The 24,070-nt window shown below is 46.1% G+C and overlaps 1 protein-coding gene across 1 annotated transcript in view; it reads right to left on the bottom strand.

Annotated features, from left to right (window-relative positions):
* LOC116371669 (transmembrane protein 266-like) overlaps nucleotides 1-24,070 on the bottom strand; it is a 73,222-nt gene that overhangs the window by 2,687 nt on the left and 46,465 nt on the right. The window contains exons 4-6 of the mRNA XM_031820576.1: nucleotides 4,104-4,258; nucleotides 2,777-2,850; nucleotides 547-603 (exon numbers count right to left, since the gene is read on the bottom strand). Of these exons, the coding sequence (XP_031676436.1) occupies nucleotides 547-603; nucleotides 2,777-2,850; nucleotides 4,104-4,258 (286 nt within the window). The remainder of the gene's footprint in view (nucleotides 1-546; nucleotides 604-2,776; nucleotides 2,851-4,103; nucleotides 4,259-24,070) is intronic.

The raw sequence follows: 24,070 nt of genomic DNA, 5'->3' as shown, positions 1-24,070 counted from the left end.
ATATTACACACTGTCATTAGGAGATATTACACGCTGTCATTAGGAGATATTACACACTGTCATTAGGAGATATTACACACTGTCATTAGGAGATATTACACACTGTCATTAGGAGATAATACACACTGTCATTAGGAGATATTACACACTGTCATTAGGAGATATTACACGCTGTCATTAGGAGATATTACACACTGTCATTAGGAGATATTACACGCTGTCATTAGGAGATATACCATGCTGTCATTAGGAGATATTACACACTGTCATTAGGAGATATTACACACTATCATTAGGAGATATTACACACTGTCATTAGGAGATAATACACACTGTCATTAAAGGAGATATTACACACTATCATTAGGAGATATTACACACTGTCATTAGGAGATATTACATTGAGGTTTATTATATGAGGAAGATTACAATGCACGCAGACTTTTTGGCAGCATTTAACATTTAACAACTGTAATGTGAATTGATTTGTGGAAGAAAAAATAGTTCAATGATAAAACTCTATGAAGCTTGCGTAATTAATCTTACCTCTACTTTGTTCTCAATGTAGTCCCAAATCCCAAGGACTACAATCCTGAAGACAGTCTGTGAAAAGAGGGAGAGCGAGAAAGGATGGAAGGGGAGGAGAAAAGCCAAATACAACCTCTCCCATGACAAGGTGAAATATTCTCACTCTCCTCATGTTTCAACACATCTACAACACATTCTGAAACGTCATTTGAATATGGACAAAAAAAGACAGGACAAGTTACAGTCTCCATTTTTATACTGCTGCTGTGAATGTAGGCTTTCTTTGACTCAAGCCTTCCTATTCTACATGGTCACAGAAAGTAACATATACAGTTGAAGTCGGAAGTTTACATACACCTTAGCCAAATACATTTAAACTCCGTTTTTCACAATTCCTGACATTTAATCCTCATAAAACGTCCCTGTCTTAGGTCAGTTAGGATCACCACTTTATTTTAAGAATGTGAAATGTCAGAATAATAGTAGAGAGAATGATTTATTTCAGCTTTATTTCTTTCATCACATTCCCAGTGGGTCAGAAGTTTACATACACTCAATTAGTATTTGGTAGCATTGCCTTTAAATTGTTTAACTTGGGTAAACCGTTTCAGGTAGCCTTCCACAAGCTTCCCACAATAGGTTGGGTGAATTTTGGCCCATACCTCCTGACAGAGCTGGTGTAACTGAGTCAGGTTTGTATAGGCCTCCTTGCTCACACACGCTTTTTCAGTTCTGCCCACAAATGTTCTATGGGATTGAGGTCAGGGCTTTGTGATGGCCAATCCAATACCTTGACTTTGTTGTCCTTAAGCCATTTTGCCACAACTTTGGAAGTATGCTTGGGGTCATTGTCCATTTGGAAGACCCATTTGCGAACAACCTTTAACTTCCTGACTGATGTCTTGAGATGTTGCTTCAATATATCCACATAATTTTCCTCCCTCATGATGCCATGTATTTTGTGAAGTGCACCAGTCCCTCCTGCAGCAAAGCACCCCCACAACATGATGCTGCCACCCCCGTGCTTCACGGTTGGGATGGTGTTCTTTGGCTTGCAAGCCTCCTCCTTTTTCCTCCAAACATAACGATGGTCATTACGGCCAAACAGTTATATTTTTGTTTAATCAGACCAGAGGACATTTCTCCAAGAAGTACGATCTTCGTCCCCATGTGCAGTTGAAAACCGTTGTCTGGCTTTTTTATGACGGTTTTGGAGCAGTGGCTTCTTCCTTGCTGAGCGGCCTTTCAGGTTATGTCGATACAGGACTCGTTTTTACTTTTGACCTGTTTCTTCCAGCATCTTCACAAGGTCCTTTTGTTCTGGAATTGATTTGCACTTATCGCACCAAAGTACGTTCATCTCTAGGAGACAGAACGCGTCTCCTTCCTGAGTGGTATGACGGCTGCGAGGGCCCATGGTGTTTATACTTGCGTACTATTGTTCGTACAGATGAACGTGGTACCTTCAGGCATTTGGAAATTCATCCCAAGGATGAACCAGACTTGTGGAGGTCTACAATTGTTTTTCTGAGGTTTTGGCTGATTCCTTTTGATTTTCCAATGATGTTAAGCAAAAAGGCACTGTGTTTGAAGGTAGGCCTTGAAATACATCCACAGGTACACCTCCAATTGACTCAAATTATGTCAATTAGCCTCTAAAGATATGAAAATATTTTCTGGAATTTTCCAAGCTGTTTAAAGGCACAGTCAACTCAGTGTATGTAAACTTCTGACCCACTGGAATTATGATACAGATTATTATAAGTGAAATAATCTGTCTGTAAACAATTGTTGGAAAAATGACTTGTGTCATGCACAAAGTAGATATCCTAACTGACTTACCAAAACTACAGTTTGTTAACAAGAAATTTGTGGAGTGGCTGAAAAATGAGTTTTAATGACAACCTAAGTGTATAAAGGACCCCCCCAACCCAACACTAGTATGTGTTACTGTACATACAGTAGATGTATGTAATGGATAAGATCAGACAACTTCCGTGGTAAGATCAGACAACTTCCGACTTCAACTGTATCTTTGAAGGGTACTTTTTATCATATCATATGACTGTAACCCAAGCCCTAAACCTTGTTAACCTCCTCTTGAATTATTACTTAACCCTGTGTGTGTGTGTGTGTGTGTGTGTGTGTGTGTGTGTGTGTGTGTGTGTGTGTGTGTGTGTGTGTGTGTGTGTGTGTGTGTGTGTGTGTGTGTGTGTGTGTGTGTGTGTGTGTGTGTGTGTGTCATTACCTCAGTGAAGAAGAGTGAAAGGATGGCAAGGCTGATCCAATGGATGACGCTGGCAAATTGAATAGCATTGGCAACTGGAATAAATAACAAAAGAGAAACATGTGTATCTTAACTTCTTATGGCTGGGGGCAGTACTGAGTAGCTTGGATGAATAAGGTGCCCAGAGTAAACTGCCTGCTACTCAGGCCCAGAAGCTAAGATATGCATGTTATTAGTATATTTAGTATAATAGTATAATTAGTATAATGTTTATAATGCTATTTCTGACTTCTGTTGACTCCACAACATGGTGGGTATCTGTATGGCTTGTTTTGGTGCCTGAGCGCTAATACTCAGATTATTGCATGGTGTACTTTTTCAGTGAAGCTTTTTTGAAATCTGACACAGCGGTTGCATTAAGGAGAAGTATATCTTTAAAGGATGATTCCACTTTTAACGCTTGTTCTTAATGGAATCAAGAGCAACACTACCATGTCCTGTGAATGTCTACATCTGTCCAGCCATATTTATTTTTTCTCAAAATCTGTCAGAAGAATGGCGCATTGATATTACATCATGCCTTTTACCACTATTCCTCATTTTCATCTAACAGTGTTGTGAATGCTCCCACTCTACTTCTCCTTCCCCATCCATCAGTCCATCAGCCCATTTATCCCTCCCTTTATCTCCCTGTATCCCCCCATCTCCCCTATCCTCCTTCCCTCCTTCCTACTCCCTCCATGTGTCTTTCCAGAGCTGGCAACAGGACAGCCAGGACAGTCGGAGTCTATGGTAATGCATCTGTGACTGGTGTCCTGTCGTCTCCAGAGCAGAGAGAGGATCATCTTTCAATACAGACCTGTCTCTTGAGGTGCGTCTCAAACGGTGTCCTATTCCCTGTATAGTGCACTACTTTTGATCAGGGCCCAAATGGTTCTGGTCAAAATTAGTGCAGTATATAGGGGATAGGATACCATTCGTGACGTAACCATGGCTTACAGTCCGTAATGTAATGCGATGATGACACCTGCCTAGACAGTCAGCGCTGTTGAGTAGAGACCAGTTCATAGACTCATTTACTATCCCGGTTGGCAATGCTGTTTCTCTCTCATATGGGCCTTTTAGTCGCTGTAGTTTCCTCTCTTTGGTAAGAAATGTAATCATGTTTATAAAACAGGTTGGAACGCATGTTAATGCAGCATCATGATAATTGTCTCTATGGGCTGTAATCCCAAAACATGCGTCACAGGATCAAGGAAGCACAGGACTACCCAAGTCTAACTTTCTCCAGTCACTAGAACACAGTGTATAAGGATCCTCCTTTACTGTCAATGGGAAAGATAGTTACATTGTAGATGCTTGGTGTCTATGAGGAGTTCCAGGGTCAAGAAGACCACCACCAGGATGACCAGGGCCACCAGGAAACAGTTGAAGCCTGCACTGAGCAGACACACCTGCCACAGGGCTACCCTCCGCCCACAGCACGGCTTCAACCAGTTAGACCTGGAGAGAAGGAGAGAGGAGAAAGGAGGAGAGAGGGATAGAGGAGAGAGGAGGAGAGAGGGATAGAGGAGGAGAGAGGGATAGAGGAGGAGAGGGGGATAGTGGAGAGAGGGATAGAGGAGAGGGGAGGAGACAGATATAGAGGAGAGAGGAGGAGAGAGGGATAGAGGAGAGAGGGATAGAGGAGGAGAGAGGGATAGAGGAGAGAGGGATAGAGGAGAGGGGAGGAGACAGATATAGAGGAGAGAGGAGGAGAGAGGGATAGAGGAGGAGAGAGGGATAGAGGAGGAGGAGAGGGATAGAGGAGAGAGGAGGAGGAGAGAGGGATAGAGGAGAGAGGAGGAGGAGAGAGGGATAGAGGAGAGAGGGATAGAGGAGGAGGAGAGGGGGATAGAGGAGAGAGGGATAGAGGAGAGGGGAGGAGACAGATATAGAGGAGAGAGGACGAGGAGAGAGGGAGAGAGGAGGAGAGAGGGATAGAGGGGAGAGGAGGAGAGAGGGGAGGAGGAGAGAGGGATAGAGGAGAGAGGAGGAGAGAGGGGAGGAGGAGAGAGGGATAGAGGAGAGAGGAGGAGGAGAGAGGAACTAGAGAGTCAGTGTTAGTACACCAAAGACAGGGAGAAAGTACTTGTGTACGGACACAGGTTTCTATTCACCATTTAATTCTTTCAAAGATCTTACTGTACCAACCGACTGTATGCTGACTGATGTTCCTTCTGTTTGCCAGCAGGGGTGCTATTTAACACATATAACCGCATCAATGCAATGTAGTGAACCAGTTTCTAACCCCAACCTGGGTTTGGTGGGCTGTGGCAGTGGAGGCGGAAGAGTGTGAACAGAACAGAGACTGCATTAAGACAGAAAGACACTGAGGCTCTTTGAGTTGGTGACTTGTCTCTCAGGCATATCAGTGAGAGGATTAGTAAAGCAACTCTATTCAGAGGGCAATGAAGGGGTTGAAGACTCCATACAACAGTAACACATTTCAAGTTAATGAAAGAAAACACATGGATAAAATCTTATACAGAGCTCTTTCCCAGACTCACTGTTCCCTCCCTCTATTAGCAGTGGGAGACAGACAGGAGAAACGATGCCAGAGCTCCAGCCAGAATGGAAACTTGGCTCGTCCTCTTCTACACCTTTCACTGCTCCACATGCACTGGGCCTGGCATACAGTGAGCTTGGCTAATCACACCACTTCTGTGATCATGTCTTCATTCCCTTGCATGGTGCTAATTAGAGCTAAAACAATCAGAATCAGTGGGCAGAATCAGTGGCAGTGGGCAGAATCAGTGGCAGTGGGCAGAATCAGTGGCAGTGGGCAGAATCAGTGGCAGTGGGCAGAATCAGTGGCAGTGGGCAGAATCAGTGGGCAGAATCAGTGGGTAGAATCAGTGGGCAGAATCAGTGGCAGTGGGCAGAATCAGTGGGCAGAATCAGTGGCAGTGGGCAGAATCAGTGGGCAGAATCAGTGGCAGTGGGCAGAATCAGTGGGCAGAATCAGTGGGTAGAATCAGTGGGCAGAATCAGTGGACAGAATCAGTGGGCAGAATCAGTGGCAGTGGGCAGAATCAGTGGGCAGAATCAGTGGGTAGAATCAGTGGGCAGAATCAGTGGGCAGAATCAGTGGGTAGAATCAGTGGGCAGAATCAGTGGCAGTGGGCAGAATCAGTGGGCAGAATCAGTGGGTAGAATCAGTGGGCAGAATCAGTGGGCAGAATCAGTGGGTAGAATCAGTGGGCAGAATCAGTGGCAGTGGGCAGAATCAGTGGGCAGAATCAGTGGGTAGAATCAGTGGGCAGAATCAGTGTCAGTGGGCAGAATCAGTGTCAGTGGGCAGAATCAGTGGGTAGAATCAGTGGGCAGAATCAGTGTCAGTGGGCAGAATCAGTGGCAGTAGGCAGAATCAGTGTCAGTGGGCAGAATCAGTGTCAGTGGGCAGAATCAGTGTCAGTGGGCAGAATCAGTGTCAGTGGGCAGAATCAGTGTCAGTGGGCAGAATCAGTGTCAGTGGGCAGAATCAGTGGCGGTGGAATGGAATAAAGCTGTATTTTTTATCAGGGTTGGTGTCGATTCCATTTCAATCCAATCAAGAAGTAAACTGAAATTCTAATTATTTTACTTCCTGAATTTACTGAAATTCATTGACATGGAATTGACCCCAAATCAGATTTTTATACAGTCAGGCAGGAGTTGTGTAGAGTGGCCATTGCACTGTTACTGATAGGACCAAGGCACGGGCATGGGAGCAGAGCAGAAAAGAGAAGTCCTGGAGGATTTGGGCGTGTGGCTATCAGGGCATTCCCCCTCACACACACATACAGTGGGGAGAACAAGTATTTGATACACTGCCGATTTTGCAGGTTTTCCTACTTACAAAGCATGTAGAGGTCGGTAATTGTTATCCTAGGTACACTTCAACTGTGAGAGATGGAATCTAAAACAAAAATCACATTGTATGATTTTTAAGTAATTAATTAGCATTTTATTGCATGACATAGGTATTTGATCACCTACCAACCATTAAGAATTCCGGCTCTCACAGACCTGTTAATTTTTCTTTAAGAAGCCCTCCTGTTCTCCACTCATTACCTGTATTAACTGCACCTGTTTGAACTCGTTACCTGTATAAATGACACCTGTCCACACACTCAATCAAACAGTCTCTCCACAATGGCCAAGACCATAGAGCTGTGTAAGGACATCAGGGATAACATTTTAGACCTGCACAAGGCTGGGATGGGCTACAGGACAATTGGCAAGCAGCTTGGTGAGAAGGCAACAACTGTTGGCGCAATTATTAGAAAATGGAAGAAGTTCAAGATGACGGTCAATCACCTCGTGGGGCATCAATGATCATGAGGAAGGTGAGGGATCAGCCCAGAACTACACGGCAGGACCTGGTCAATGACCTGAAGAGAGCTGGGACCACAGTCTCAAAGAAAACCATTAGTAACACACTACGCCGTCATGGATTAAAATCCTGCAGCGCACGCAAGGTCCCCCTGCTCAAGCCAGCGCATGTCCAGGCCCGTCTGAAGTTTGCCAATTACCATCTGGATGATCCATGGGAGAAGGTCATGTGGTCTGATGAGACAAAAATAAGAGCTTTTTTGGTCTTCGGCCCAGTACTACCAGTGCCAGCACCACGCATCAGGCCTGCAGTGCGCCTCGCCTCTCCAGCGCTGCTGGAGTCTCCCGCCTCTTCAGCGCAGCCAGAGCCTTCCTCCTCTACAGCGCTGCTGGAGTCTCCTGCCTGTTCAGCGCAGCCAGAGCTGCCAGCCTGCATGGAGCAGCCACAGCTATCAGTCTGCATGGAGCAGCCAGAGCTGCCAGTCTGCATGAAGCAGCCAGAGATGTCAGTCTACATGGAGCATCCAGAGCTGCCAGTCTGCATGAAGCAGCCAGAGCTTCCAGTCTGCATGAAGCAGCCAGAGCTGTCAGTCTGCATGGAGCAGCCAGAGCTGCCAGTCTGCATGGAGCAGCCAGAGCTGTCAGTCTGCAAGGAGCTGCCAGTCTGCAAGGAGCTGCCAGTCTGCAGGGAGCTGTCGGTCTACAAGGAACTGCCAGTCTGCAAGGAGCTGCCTGTCTGCAAGGAGCTGCCTGTCTGCAAGGAACTGCCAGTCTGCAAGGAACTGCCAGTCTGCAAGGAGCTGCCAGTCTGCAAGGAGCTGTCAGTCTGTAAGGAGCTGCCAGTCTGCAAGGAGCTGCCAGTCTGCACGGAGCCGCCAGAGCTGCCAGTCTGCATGAAGCCACCAGAGCTGTCAGCCTACATGGAGCAGCCAGATCCGTCAGTCTGCCAGGATCCGCCAGTCAGCCAGACTCTTCCAGATCTGCCAGTCAGCCAGACTCTTCCAGATCCGCCAGTCAACCAGACTCTTCCAGACTCTTCCAGATCTGCCAGTCAACCAGACTCTTCCAGATCCGCTAGTCAACCAGACTCTTCCAGATCTGCCAGTCAACCAGACTCTTCCAGATCTGCCAGTCAGCCAGACTCTTCCAGATCCGCCAGTCAGCCAGACTCTTCCAGATCCGCCAGTCAGCCAGACTCTTCCAGATCCGCAAGTCAGCCAGACTCTTCCAGATCCGTCAGTCAGCCAGACTCTTCCAGATCCGTCAGTCAACCAGACTCTTCCAGATCTGCCAGTCAACCAGACTCTTCCAGATCCGCCAGTCAGCCAGACTCTTCCAGATCCGCCAGTCAGCCAGACTCTTCCAGATCCGCCAGTCAGCCAGACTCTTCCAGATCCATCAGTCAGCCAGACTCTTCCAGATCCGCCAGTCAGCCAGACTCTTCCAGATCCGCCAGTCAGCCAGACTCTTCCAGATCTGCCAGTCAACCAGACTCTTCCAGATCTGCCAGTCAACCAGACTCTTCCAGATCCGCCAGTCAACCAGACTCTTCCAGTGCCGCCAGTCTGCCCAGCGCCGCCAGTCTGCTCAGCGCCGCAAGTCTGCCCAGTGCCGCCAGTCTGCCCAGCGCCGCCAGTCTGCCCAGTGCCGTCAGTGCTGCCAGTCTGCCCAGCGCCGTCAGTGCCGCCAGTCTGCCCAGTGCCGCCAGTCTGCCCAGCGCCGCCAGTCTGCCCAGCGCCGCCAGTGCCGTCAGTCTGCCCAGCGCCGCCAGTGCCGTCAGTCTGCCCAGCGCCGCCAGTGCCGTCAGTCTGCCCAGCGCCGCCAGTGCCGTCAGTCTGCCCAGCGCCGCCAGTGCCGCCAGTCTGCCCAGCGCCGCCAGTCTGCCCAGCGCCGCCAGTCTGCCCAGCGCCGTCAGTCTGCCAGGATCAGTTAGATCCGCCAGTCTGCCAGGATCCGCCAGTCTGCCAGGATCCGCCAGTCAGCCAGGATCTGCCAGAACTGCCAGTCAGCCAGGATCCGCCAGTCTGCCGGGATCCGCCAGTCTGCCAGGATTCGCCATTCAGCCAGGATCTGCCGGAACCACCAGCCAGCCAGGATCTGCTAGCTCCATCAACCTGCCGGAGCTTCCTCTCAGTCCTGAGCTTCCTCTTAGTCCTGAGCTTCCTCTTGAGCTTCTCCTCAGTCCTGAGCTTCCCCTCAGTCCCGAGGTACCCCTCAGTCCTGAGCTACCTCAGTCCGGAGCTGCCCCTCAGTCCAGTGGGGTCCGTTGTTAGGTTTCCTAGACCAAGGTTAGCGGCGAGGGTCGCCACTCAAGGGACGCTAAGGAGGTGGACTAAGACAATTATGGAGTGGGGTCCACGTCCAGCGCCAGAGCCGCCACCGCGGACAGATGCCCACCCAGACCCTCCCCTATAGGTTTAGGTTGTGCGTTCGGAGTCCGCACCTTGGGGGGGGGGGGGGGTACTGTCACGTTCTGACCATCGTTCGTATGTGTTTTCCTTGTTTTAGTGTTGGTCAGGACGTGAGCTGGGTGGGCATTCTATGTTGTGTGTCCGGTTTGTCTATTTCTATGTTTGGCCTGATATGGTTCTCAATCAGAGGCAGGTGTTAGTCATTGTCTCTGATTGGGAACCATATTTAGGTAGCCTGTTTTGTGTTGGGTTTTGTGGGTGATTGTCCTTAGTGTCCTTGTTCTTGTCTCTGTGTTAGTTTACACAAGTATAGGCTGTTTCGGTTTTCGTTACGTTCATTATGTTCTTTGTTTTTGTAATGTTTATAATTGATTTGTGTTTTACGTTTGTTTATTAAACATGGATCGCAATCTACACGCTGCATTTTGGTCCGACTCTCCTTCACCACAAGAGAACCGTTACAAAACGTATGATCTCTGTAATTGCAAACAAAGGTTTCTGTACCAAATATTAAGTTCTGCTTTTCTGATGTATCAAATACTTATGTCATGCAATAAAATGCAAATTAATTATTTAAAATCACACAATGTGATTTTCTGGATTTTTGTTTTAGATTCCGTCTCTCACAGTTGAAGTGTACCTATGATAAAAATTACAGACATGCTTTGTAAGTAGGGATACCTGCAAAATCGGCAGTGTATCAAATACTTGTTCTCCCCACTGTATATTCTCAGGATAGAGATGCTTGTATGTATCACATCCTCAGTTGAGGGCAACTGCTGCGGTCATTAGTAGGGAATGAGGCTTGGCTGGAATGACTTTAGATGTTTAAATGGGGCCATTTAGTCTTAATGTTAAGCGACATGTCGATATGAATATGCAAGTGATACTGTATGAGCCTCATAATATTATGTAGGAATTGTTACATGAACTGTGTCTTACTTACTCATGCAAACGAGGACGATACACCATTTGGGTGTGTGTGTGCTTACAGGATGTGCCCAATTATACCACAGTGAGTGACAAACAGGCATCCTCTCTGAAGGATTCATATTTTTCTCCTCCATTCATTCAGACTTCACCCTGAGTAGGCTAACACGAGGCAATGAGTAAAGGACTCTTACAGCAGCTGCTGAACAGTTCCCCTCACCTCCTTCTGCTCCTCTCTTTCTCTCTCTCTGAGGGTAGTGGTAGGTACACTTGGCACAGGCAAACCCACAAGCCCGTAAACAATGCTAGGCTAATCTAATAGAGCCATAATCACGCTGTTAGCAATCATCTTTCTGGCGCTCTGTGAGGTTCGGTGGGGCTGGAGTGTGTATGGTGGTCCAGATGGTGTTGACTCTGCTCTCTCTCTCTCTATCGTCAGTGGCCGTGTCTCAGCCAGACTCACAGGATGCAGTTACCACCATGCCAGCCTGGGCCTGGACACATCATCTCCTCATTCCCTCATTTCCTATCTCATCTCCACAACGGAGAGGGGACAGACAGCAGGGTGGAGTCATATGCTAGAAACTGCCATAGATTTGACAGATCTGCTCAGATTTGTACATGTTTGTTGTCATTTGGCAGTTACTCTTGTCCAAAGCATCTTACAGGAGCAATTAGAGTTAAGTGCCTTGCTCAAGGGCACATACAGATTTTTCACCTAGCCGGCTCGGGGATTCGAACAACTGACCTTTCGGTTACTGGCCCAACGCTCCTAAGCAATAGGCTACCTGCCGCAGATCAGCTGTTAGGAGAATAGTAATACCTTGGAAATGAAAGAATAAAGTGTACACAAAGTCTTCTGATGTCTTCAGTGTTCAGTGTCTATAAACACCTTACTCAAGACCCTGCTGGTGATACATAATGAAACATCTCCAACCACCCCACCTGACAGCATACAGTATGTTTACCATCCTACAGGGGATGTTTTCTTAGAACAAACTCCAGCTGCTAGGCCTCAATCCCTGTTTTAACCTCCAAACATGGCCATGCTAAAAACCATGAGACCCTAACCATCATGCAGCTTTTAGACTGTAACACCAGTGTTAAACTAGTGTTACACCCTTATGTTATACTAGGTCAATTGTGGTTCCATAGCTAGGGCTGACAGTGGGGACTTAAAGAGCAGAATCAACAACCTCTACAGAATGAAAACAGTTGCTTTGTGAGAAGGTGTTAAAGTTCACAGTTAGCCATTGTTATGTAAATGCCAGCTGAAAAGTACCACTGGCCTGGCTTTGGCCCCAAGTGAGAGCAGGTTTGCCGGATCCATGGCCCAGTGAGACCCGGGTTCTGACCCGCGTAGATGGAAACAGAAAAGTCTGAGTATTTTGGGTAAAACACTGGGCTTAATCCTGTATGGAAATGAACCACTAAGACAGTGGTTCCCAACTCCAGTTCTCGAGTACCTCCAACTAGTAGACATTTTTATTGGAGCCCCGGACAAGCAAACCTCCATCCATTCTACTGTTCTATCTGTCACGGGGATATAGAAGAAAGACAATGTCACTAGTCATCTAAGTGAAGTATATACCAACAAAAGAACATTAAGGAATGGAGACGATTTTAATATATAATAGGAGGTGTCAGAGGAAAGCCCATAAAATTGTCAGAGACTCCAGTCACCCAAGTTATAGACTGTTTTCTCTGCTACCACACGGCAAGCGGTACCGGAGCTCCTAGGACCAAGAGGCTCCTCAACAGCTTCTACCCCCAAGCCATAAGAATGCTAAACAATTAATAAAATCGCCACGGGACAATTTACATTGACCCCCCCCACCCTCACTTTTGTACACTGCTGCTACTCGTGGTTTATTATCTATGCATAGTCACTTCACCCCTACCTACATGTACAAATTACCTCAACTAGCCTGTACCCCTGCACACTGACTCGGTACCGGTGCCCCCTGTATATAGCCTCGTTATTGTTATTCTTATTGTGTTACTTTTTATTATTACTTTTTATGTTTGTCTACTTGGTAAATATTTTCTTAACTCTTCTTGAACTGCGCTGTTGGTTAAGGGTTTGTCAGTAAGCATTTCACGGGAAGGTCTACACTTGTTGTATTCAGCGCATGTCACAAATAAAGTTTGATTTGATTCGATTTTTCCCATCAAAAAGGCTCCAGCTGTGAAAGTAATGTATTGTCTTTAGTTCATGGATATAGACCTACACACCATTGTGTAACATTTGACTTTCTAACATCTGGTGGTGACCTTACTTGACAGTTGAAGGGGTTGCATTGATTTGCTTTGGGACAATTCTCTGCAGTTATATTCTACATTAAAATCCATCTCAGGAACGCATCTTTCATAGTTCATTTATACTGCCCTCCGCAGAGAGGGTAAAATATGGTCATTTCTCCCAAACAATAAAAAGCCTTGAGTAGGAGTAGTAAAACAAGCTGAATGTGCTGAAGAACACTTCAGGGCATCATTAATAAAGGAGAAATGGTACTTTAAAAGAACTGCATAAGAGTAACTACATGTAACTGCCAAAATAAAGGAAACACCAACATAGCGTCTTAATAGGGTGTTAGGCCACCACGAGCCAGAACAGCTTCAATGCACCTTAGCAGAGATTCTACAAGTGTCCGGAAACACTATTGGAAGGATGCGACACCATTCGTCCACAATACATTTTTAATGATGGTGGAAACGCTGTCTCGGTCGCCACTCCATAATCTCCCATACAGTAAGTGTTCAATTGGGTTGAGATCTGGTGACTTAGATGGCCAGGGCATATCGTTTACATCATTTTCATGCTCATCAAACCATTCAGTTACCAAACCATTCAGTGACCACTCGTGCCCTGTGGATGGGGCCATTGTCATCCTATCGGGGCATAGCCATGGTAGCCAAAACAATGGCCTGCCCAGCATTCTTATACATGACCCAAAACATGACGGACTGTTAACTACTTAATTAACTCAGGAACCACACCTGCGTGGAAGCACCTGCTTTCAATATACTTTGTATCCCACATTTACTTGTGTTTCCATTATTTTGGCAGTTACCTGTACATTACAATAACTTATTTCTGATTGAGCGGACCTATGAAATAATCTTTAACGGATACAAGTAAACCTAAGCAATGTTTTTTTAGCGCAGCACACATTGCCAGAAGAATGAACCGGTCACAGACGAGGGCCTGCAGAAAGGGGTTCATCATGGACATGATATCACATAGGCTACACTCTGAGGAGTCAACAAAACAATGACACACCAGACAGCCTAAATATGGACAGCAACTCATGTCTGGACATTGATGTCCCAAAGGAACACACTGACACTCTCTCACCCTCTCTCTTTCATACATTATTCCTGTCTCTGTCTGTCTGTCTGTCTCTCTCGCTCCCCCCCCCCTCTCTCTAATTCTTTCTGTCTTTCATGCACTCTCCCTCTATCTCTTTCTATGGTGCACTCTCCCTCTATCTCTTTCTATGGTGCTCTCTTCCTGTCTCTCTGTCTCTGTCGCCTCTCTCCATCTCTCTCCCTCTTCACACGTCTGCTTGATAACGGCATCAGTGGAGCCCTGGTGGGGGAGATTGAGCCGGGCTGGACAGGGAAACAGAGGAGGTAGATTAAATCATGCTATCAATATGACCAAGCGGAGCGGGCAAGGAGTGTGGGGCTAAACACAGCAATCAGCCAACATCCCTCCCTCGGAGTGCAGACGGTCCATGATAAAGGACTGCAACTCCTACACACACTGACTGACTGCAGTAGATGATACACCACCTCTTTCTCTCTGATCTCTTATTTTCCTTTATCGGGGATCGGATTAGAACAGTCCTTATCAGCCAATCACAGATGATTTGTATAACACAGACTATTTGCTCAAGGATCACAGCAACATCAGGGGGAACAGGAGGATGAGCTGCCTTCATTTCCCTTTCCTCCCTTCCTTCCCATCAAACACATTATCAGGATGTGACCTTTTAGATCATTCCAGGAAATATAGACCTACTCACTGGGTCCCGAGTGAAGAGAAAGAGAGAGAGAGAGAGAGAGAGAGAGAGAGAGAGAGAGAGAACAATTGAGGACCAACTCAGAAGTATTTCACTGAACTGAACTTATTGTGGTACTGTATTGACTGGAAATATTTCACTGAACTGAACTTCTTGAGGTATTGTATTGACTGGAAGTCTTTCTCTGAACTGAACTTATTGTGGTATTGTATTGACTGGAAATATTTAACTGAACTGAACTTCTTGAGGTATTGACTGGAAGCCTTTCTCTGAACTATATTATGGCATTCAAATTCATAAACAATCCTTCAGATAGCACAAATCTCATTGCTGCTGTGGCGCGGAGCAGGCCCCTTTGATAATGTATAGAGTCCAACTTCTGACTAACTGAAGCTTAAGATCATTACTAAACTAAAGACCCTGGGATTAAACACCTCCTTCTGCAACTGGATCCTGGACTTCCTAACAGGCCGCCCCCAGGTGGTGAGGTTAGCAAAAAACATCCAACCTGAGCCTCAAAACAGGGTCCCCTCAGGGGTGCGTGCTTAGTCCCCTCCTGTACTCTCTGTTCACCCACGATTGCGTAGCCATGATCACCGACGACGATGATACAGCCTACAGGAAGGAGGTCAGAGACCTGGCAGTATGGTGCCAGGACAAGAACCTCTCCCACCATGTCAGCAAGACAAAGGAACTGATCGTGGACTACAGGAAACGGAGGGCCGAGCACGCCCCCATCCACATCGAAGGGCTGTAGTGGAGCAGGTCGAGAGCTTCAAGTTTATCGGTGTCCACATCACTAAGGAATTATCATGGTCCACACATGATGCCTCTTTCCCCCAGGAGGCTGAGAAGATTCAGCATGAGGCCTCAGATCCTCAAAAAGTTATACAGCTGCACCATTGAGAGCATCTTTACATGCTGCCTCACCTCTTGGTTTGGCAACTGCTTGGCATCCGACCGAAGGCGCTACAGAAGGTAGTGCGAACGGCCCAGTACATCACTGGGGCTGAGCTCCCAGCCTTCCAGGACCTCTATACCAGGCGGTGTCAGAGGAAGGCCCTACAAATGGTCAAAGACTCCAGCCTAGTCATAGACTGTTCTCTCTGCTTCTGCATGGCAAGTGGTACCGATGCACCAAGTCTGGAACCAACAGGACCCTGAACAGCATCTACCTCCAACCCATAAACCTGCTAAATAGTTAGTTACTGTAAATAGTTAACAAATAGCTACCCAGACTATCTGCATTGCACTCTTTTGACTCATCACATACACTGCTGTTACTGTTTACTATCTATCCTGTTGCCTGGTCACTTTACCCCTACCTAAATGTACATATCAACCTCAATTACCTCGTACCCTTGTACATCGACTTGGTATTGGTACCCATGTATTTAGCCAAGTTATCGTTACTCATTGTGTATTTATTCCTTGTGTTATTATTAATATTTTTCTGTTTGCATTTTAATGTTAGCCTACACCTGTGGCTTACGAAGCTTTGAACAATACGCTGTCCAATGCCTGGCAACACTCACTGCAGCGTTACTGCACAAATAAATCAGAGAATACGTTTCTGAGAAGGACTAATGAATTGGCCCTACACACACTTTCAACTTTCTCTTTCTGTTGTTTCTGTTGGCTTCAGTTCCAACTTCCAACAAAGCCTCAACTGGAGGAGTTGAATGTGAATCTGAAATGAGATTTTTTGGCATATATTTTTGATGATTTTGTCTATTGTACACTAAGTAGTAATATGACCCCCATAGCTGAAATGGAGAGAGAGTGTGAGAGAGAGAGAGAGAGAGAGAGAGAGAGAGAGAGAGAGAGAGAGAGAGAGAGAGCGAGAGAGAGAGAGACATAAGCCATATAGCTTTGAGAAAAGAACAGGGGCCTCTTCCCTCATAGGGCAGTGAACTAAACTTTCCACCCTCACAGGGCAGTGAATGAAACCTTTCTCCCTCGCAGGCAGTGAACTAAAACTTCCAGTTCTAATGACAACTTACTCCCCCCTTGGCTGATTCCAAATTCAATCTCACCTGACAAATATGAACAGTCAACCATGGCAGGGTGGCGTGCCTCTCAAGCTGCTCCCCACAAAAACAAATGTTCCCGCCAGCTAGGTTTCGCTGCCTGGGCCCACACACAAAGGTTTCTACTAAAGAAGGCGTGGAGAGGTGAATACCAACTAAGCACAAATATATACTGAGTATCAGAGATGTGTTGAGATCGCAGGTCATTACTTTTACATTTGAAAGACTCCCCATTACTGATACTTAGGCACCACTGATCACGACAACCTCAGCCTGAAACTGACAAACAGAAAGAGTACATAAGTCTAGCTGAATTTTCAGGACTATCAAACTCAAGGAAATATTACATTGTAAAAAGGCTATTCATGAGGTTATGTATAAACTATTGATGAGGCAAATTATTACCTGACTAATACTGATTAATTCATATTAATATCAAATAGGATAATTTATGTATTCTAGCAATGAAAATGGACAGTTACCATTAGAACTACATCAATCCTACTGTATAATGAATAATAATGATTGTTTCTCAGCCTGGGTTGGACTCAACCCTGCCCTCTGTAACCCAGTTGTTGTTATGGTAACTACAGTGGTATCTCTCCTACAGGGTTAGTGAATTAGTGTTCCAAGCAGCCCACAGGGGCAGTATTCTATTTATTTAGCACACAACAATGAGTCCTGCTCCTGAGATTTGTTAACATGGCTAACAATGAAGATGTTCTGGGTTGAGGATGATCAAGTTTCAACTTGTATTTTCACATGGAGCGGCAGGGTAGCCTAGTGGTTAGAGTGTAGAGGTGGCAGGTAGCCTAGTGGTTAGAGTGTAGAGGTGGCAGGTAGCCTAGTGGTTAGAGCGTTGGACTAGTAACTGAAAGGTTGTGCCCCTGAACAGGCAGTTAACCCACTTTTCCACTGGTACACTGAATGCTTAACTTGCGAGCCCTACTCAACAGTGGACAGGTACACTGAATGCTTACCTTGTGAGCCCTACTCAACAGTGGACAGGTACACTGAATGCTTACCTTGTGAGCCCTACTCAACAGTGGACAGGTACACTGAATGCTTAACTTGCGAGCCATACCCAACAGTGGACAGGTACAATGAAGGCTTAACTTGCGAGCCCTACCCAACAGTGGACAGGTACACTGAATGCTTAACTTGTGAGCCCTACCCAACAGTGGACAGGTACACTGAATGCTTAACTTGTGAGCCCTACCCAACAGTGGACAGGTACACTGAATGCTTAACTTGTGAGCCCTACCCAACAGTGGACAGGTACACTGAATGCTTAACTTGCGAGCCCTACCCAACAGTGGACAGGTACACTGAATGCTTAACTTGTGAGCCCTACCCAACAGTGGACAGGTACACTGAATGCTTAACTTGTGAGCCCTACCCAACAGTGGACATGTACACTGAATGCTTAACTTGCGAGCCCTACCCAACAGTGGACAGGTACACTGAATGCTTAACTTGCGAGCCCTACCCAACAGTGGACAGGTACACTGAATGCTTAACTTGTGAGCCCTACCCAACAGTGGACAGGTACACTGAATGCTTAACTTGTGAGCCCTACCCAACAGTGGACAGGTACACTGAATGCTTAACTTGCGAGCCCTACCCAACAGTGGACAGGTACACTGAATGCTTAACTTGTGAGCCCTACCCAACAGTGGACAGGTACACTGAATGCTTAACTTGTGAGCCCTACCCAACAGTGGACAGGTACACTGAATGCTTAACTTACGAGCCCTACTCAACAGTGAACAGGTACACTGAATGCTTAACTTGCGAGCCATACCCAACAGTGGACAGGTACACTGAATGCTTAACTTGCGAGCCCTACCCAACAGTGGACAGGTACACTGAATGCTTAACTTGTGAGCCCTACCCAACAGTGGACAGGTACACTGAATGCTTAACTTGCGAGCCCTACCCAACAGTGGACAGGTACACTGAATGCTTAACTTGTGAGCCCTACCCAACAGTGGACAGGTACACTGAATGCTTAACTTGCGAGCCCTACTCAACAGTGAACAGGTACACTGAATGCTTAACTTGCGAGCCATACCCAACAGTGGACAGGTACACTGAATGCTTAACTTGTGAGCCCTACCCAACAGTGGACATGTACACTGAATGCTTAACTTGCGAGCCCTACCCAACAGTGGACAGGTACACTGAATGCTTAACTTGCGAGCCCTACCCAACAGTGGACAGGTACACTGAATGCTTAACTTGTGAGCCCTACCCAACAGTGGACAGGTACACTGAATGCTTAACTTGTGAGCCCTACCCAACAGTGGACAGGTACACTGAATGCTTAACTTGCGAGCCCTACCCAACAGTGGACAGGTACACTGAATGCTTAACTTGTGAGCCCTACCCAACAGTGGACAGGTACACTGAATGCTTAACTTGTGAGCCCTACCCAACAGTGGACAGGTACACTGAATGCTTAACTTGCGAGCCCTACTCAACAGTGAACAGGTACACTGAATGCTTAACTTGCGAGCCATACCCAACAGTGGACAGGTACACTGAATGCTTAACTTGCGAGCCCTACCCAACAGTGGACAGGTACACTGAATGCTTAACTTGTGAGCCCTACCCAACAGTGGACAGGTACACTGAATGCTTAACTTGCGAGCCCTACCCAACAGTGGACAGGTACACTGAATGCTTAACTTGTGAGCCCTACCCAACAGTGGACAGGTACACTGAATGCTTAACTTGCGAGCCCTACTCAACAGTGAACAGGTACACTGAATGCTTAACTTGCGAGCCATACCCAACAGTGGACAGGTACACTGAATGCTTAACCTGCGAGCCCTACCCAACAGTGTACAGGTACACTGAATGCTTAACTTGTGAGCCCTACCCAACAGTGGACAGGTACACTGAATGCCTAACTTGCGAGCCCTACCCAACAGTGGACAGGTACACTGAATGCTTAACTTGTGAGCCCTACCCAACAGTGGACAGGTACACTGAATGCTTAACTTGCGAGCCCTACCCAACAGTGGACAGGTACACTGAATGCTTAACTTGCGAGCCCTACCCAACAGTGGACAGGTACACTGAATGCTTAACTTGCGAGCCCTACCCAACAGTGCACAGGTACCCTGAATGCTTAACTTGTGAGCCCTACTCAACAGTGGACAGGTACACTGAATGCTTAACTTGCGAGCCCTACCCAACAGTGCACAGGTACCCTGAATGCTTAACTTGTGAGCCCTACCCAAAAGTGGACAGGTACACTGAATGCTTAACTTGTGAGCCCTACCCAACAGTGGACAGGTACACTGAATGCTTAACTTGTGAGCCCTACCCAAAAGTGGACAGGTACACTGAATGCTTAACTTGTGAGCCCTACCCAACAGTGGACAGGTACACTGAATGCTTAACTTGCGAGCCCTACCCAACAGTGGACAGGTACACTGAATGCTTAACTTGTGAGCCCTACCCAACAGTGGACAGGTACACTGAATGCTTAACTTGTGAGCCCTACCCAACAGTGGACAGGTACACTGAATGCTTAACTTACGAGCCCTACTCAACAGTGAACAGGTACACTGAATGCTTAACTTGCGAGCCATACCCAACAGTGGACAGGTACACTGAATGCTTAACTTGCGAGCCCTACCCAACAGTGGACAGGTACACTGAATGCTTAACTTGTGAGCCCTACCCAACAGTGGACAGGTACACTGAATGCTTAACTTGCGAGCCCTACCCAACAGTGGACAGGTACACTGAATGCTTAACTTGTGAGCCCTACCCAACAGTGGACAGGTACACTGAATGCTTAACTTGCGAGCCCTACTCAACAGTGAACAGGTACACTGAATGCTTAACTTGCGAGCCATACCCAACAGTGGACAGGTACACTGAATGCTTAACTTGTGAGCCCTACCCAACAGTGGACATGTACACTGAATGCTTAACTTGCGAGCCCTACCCAACAGTGGACAGGTACACTGAATGCTTAACTTGCGAGCCCTACCCAACAGTGGACAGGTACACTGAATGCTTAACTTGTGAGCCCTACCCAACAGTGGACAGGTACACTGAATGCTTAACTTGTGAGCCCTACCCAACAGTGGACAGGTACACTGAATGCTTAACTTGCGAGCCCTACCCAACAGTGGACAGGTACACTGAATGCTTAACTTGTGAGCCCTACCCAACAGTGGACAGGTACACTGAATGCTTAACTTGTGAGCCCTACCCAACAGTGGACAGGTACACTGAATGCTTAACTTGCGAGCCCTACTCAACAGTGAACAGGTACACTGAATGCTTAACTTGCGAGCCATACCCAACAGTGGACAGGTACACTGAATGCTTAACTTGCGAGCCCTACCCAACAGTGGACAGGTACACTGAATGCTTAACTTGTGAGCCCTACCCAACAGTGGACAGGTACACTGAATGCTTAACTTGCGAGCCCTACCCAACAGTGGACAGGTACACTGAATGCTTAACTTGTGAGCCCTACCCAACAGTGGACAGGTACACTGAATGCTTAACTTGCGAGCCCTACTCAACAGTGAACAGGTACACTGAATGCTTAACTTGCGAGCCATACCCAACAGTGGACAGGTACACTGAATGCTTAACCTGCGAGCCCTACCCAACAGTGTACAGGTACACTGAATGCTTAACTTGTGAGCCCTACCCAACAGTGGACAGGTACACTGAATGCCTAACTTGCGAGCCCTACCCAACAGTGGACAGGTACACTGAATGCTTAACTTGTGAGCCCTACCCAACAGTGGACAGGTACACTGAATGCTTAACTTGCGAGCCCTACCCAACAGTGGACAGGTACACTGAATGCTTAACTTGCGAGCCCTACCCAACAGTGGACAGGTACACTGAATGCTTAACTTGCGAGCCCTACCCAACAGTGCACAGGTACCCTGAATGCTTAACTTGTGAGCCCTACTCAACAGTGGACAGGTACACTGAATGCTTAACTTGCGAGCCCTACCCAACAGTGCACAGGTACCCTGAATGCTTAACTTGTGAGCCCTACCCAAAAGTGGACAGGTACACTGAATGCTTAACTTGTGAGCCCTACCCAACAGTGGACAGGTACACTGAATGCTTAACTTGTGAGCCCTACCCAAAAGTGGACAGGTACACTGAATGCTTAACTTGTGAGCCCTACCCAACAGTGCAGTATACAATATCAAAACAGTGTAACAGATTTGCACAGATTTTTCCTCACTGATCATTTGGCCAAATCAAGACTTCGTAGGTGCTCACAGCTTAAGAATTTCAGAAGGGGAGGGGAGACTTGCCCGAAACTTGCAGAGGAGGGGTGGAGCTACTCTGCTCCTCATTGTAGCATGTTTTCTGACCCAAGATCTGACGCATCTGACGCAATTACGCAAGATTTTAGTTCTGGGTTTCTGAGACCAAGTCCTGATCACACTCTCAATCCTCAACACACACCCTGTTCATGATCCAGCCAGGGGAGTTTCACTTCACCCACTGCAGAAAAAGACGTTTTAAAATTCAAGATGTTCTTTGCCAGAGAAATAGCCTTTTAATACAGGTTAAAGTGAGATAGATCTACCTGCGTCTGCAGTGAAGCTGACAAGCTGCTCTGAGCTAATAGGTTTTTCCCAGGACAGTTGATCTCTTTCCCTCTTAGCCAGAAAAGCAATCTCACACTTTGCATGTCTGTGAATATCAACCACCACCGCTGCCACGGCTCTCCCTGCCTCTTCCCTCCTGTCAAGGTGGGGGGGGGGGGCAGGATGTGGGGGCAGGATGTGGACATAGAGCGGGGAGGCTGGGTCTATTTGGAGGGCCCGTTGTGGGCTCTGCACTGATTAGCCTATACTCCATGTGTTGGATAAGGTGTTGAAACTGTACAATCTCAGGAACACACATATATCCTTGGAGACTTCCTATAGCATGTGTCTACATATGCAGAGGTAGGACAGTTAGGAGACTCAGCAAAACACAACTACAGTAAAGTTTAATCTCAACATTCAAATCAAGTCAAATTTTGGCAACACTTCACTTGACACCCAGTGTCATAACACTTTATGACACAGTCATAACCATGTCATAATATGTCAACAGCTGACTTAACTTGTAATAACCTGTCAGAATGTGGTCATAACACTTTATGACACAGTCATAACCATGTCATAATATGTCAACAGCTGACATAACTTGTCATAACCTGTCAGAATGTGGTCATAACACTTTATGACACAGTCATAACCATGTCATAATATGTCAACAGCTGACTTAACTTGTAATAACCTGTCAGAATGTGGTCATAACACTTTATGACACAGTCATAACCATGTCATAATATGTCAACAGCTGACATAACTTGTCATAACCTGTCAGAATGTGGTCATAACACTGATATGACCCATATAGTTAGACCTGTTGTGACATATTGTGTTACTCTATGGCTGGTTATGACACCTACATAAGAGTGTCAAAACCCACATTTATTCAAATTTGTTTTTTCTCTGCCAAGAAGTTTCCTTTCGCCTGAAAGTTTGTTTCTAAAAATCCTTTGTTGTTGTAATGAATTCTTTACAGTCATGTTTTTTTTCATCATATTTTAAATAACTTGTAGAAAATACATTTTATGACACTGCCACGGAGCATTATGACCATCCTGTGTCACTTCACTTGGACTAAGAAAATACACTTTATGACACTGTCAAAAAGCATTATGACATCATAATCATATAAGCCAGATAGGCCTGTCACCTACATGCCCTTATGTCAGGCATCAGTCAAAAAGAGGGTGTCTTGTCCTGCTCCTGAAATCTGCTCCTGCATTCATCCCAGTCATCAGTAACAGAGCATTGGGGTAGGTGCACGTCTGACATCAATGTGTGCATAATTACAATGATAATTTAATATAGTCAATATACCCCAAAATGTTATAACATAAACATACTGTTGACACGTAGGCTATGGTGAAATGGAATGTTTTGCCTTGTGTGGTAGTTTTTTGTGGGTTTTTACACTTTTATGTAGGTGTCATAACCAGCCATAAAATAACGCAATATGTCACAACAGGTCTAATTTTATTTGTCACATACACATGGTTAGCAGATGTTAATGTGAGTGTAACGAAATGCTTGTGCTTCTAGTTCCGACAATGCAGTAATATCTAACAAGTAATCTAACAATTTCACAACATCTACCTTATACACTGAAGTGTAAAGGAATGAATAAGAATATGTACATATAAATATATGAATGAGTGATGGCCGAACGGCATAGGCAAGATGCAGTAGATGGTATAGAGTACAGTATATACATATGAGATGAGTAATGTAGGGTATGTAACATTATATAAAATGGCATTGTTTAAAGTGGCTAGTGATACATTTATTACATCCAATTTTTAATTATTAAAGTGGCTGGAGTTGAGTCAGTGTGTTGGCAGTAGCCACTCAACGTTAGTGATGGCTGTTTAACAGTCTGATGGCCTTGAGATAGAAGCTGTTTTTCAGTCTCTCAGTCCCTGCTTTGATGCACCTGTACTGACCTTGCCTTCTGGAT

Source organism: Oncorhynchus kisutch, unplaced genomic scaffold (assembly GCF_002021735.2).
Source record: "Oncorhynchus kisutch isolate 150728-3 unplaced genomic scaffold, Okis_V2 scaffold3499, whole genome shotgun sequence".
Lineage (NCBI taxonomy): Eukaryota > Metazoa > Chordata > Actinopteri > Salmoniformes > Salmonidae > Oncorhynchus > Oncorhynchus kisutch.
The sequence above is the reverse complement of the archived record's forward strand: the minus strand, read 5'-3'. Positions and strand labels throughout refer to the sequence as shown.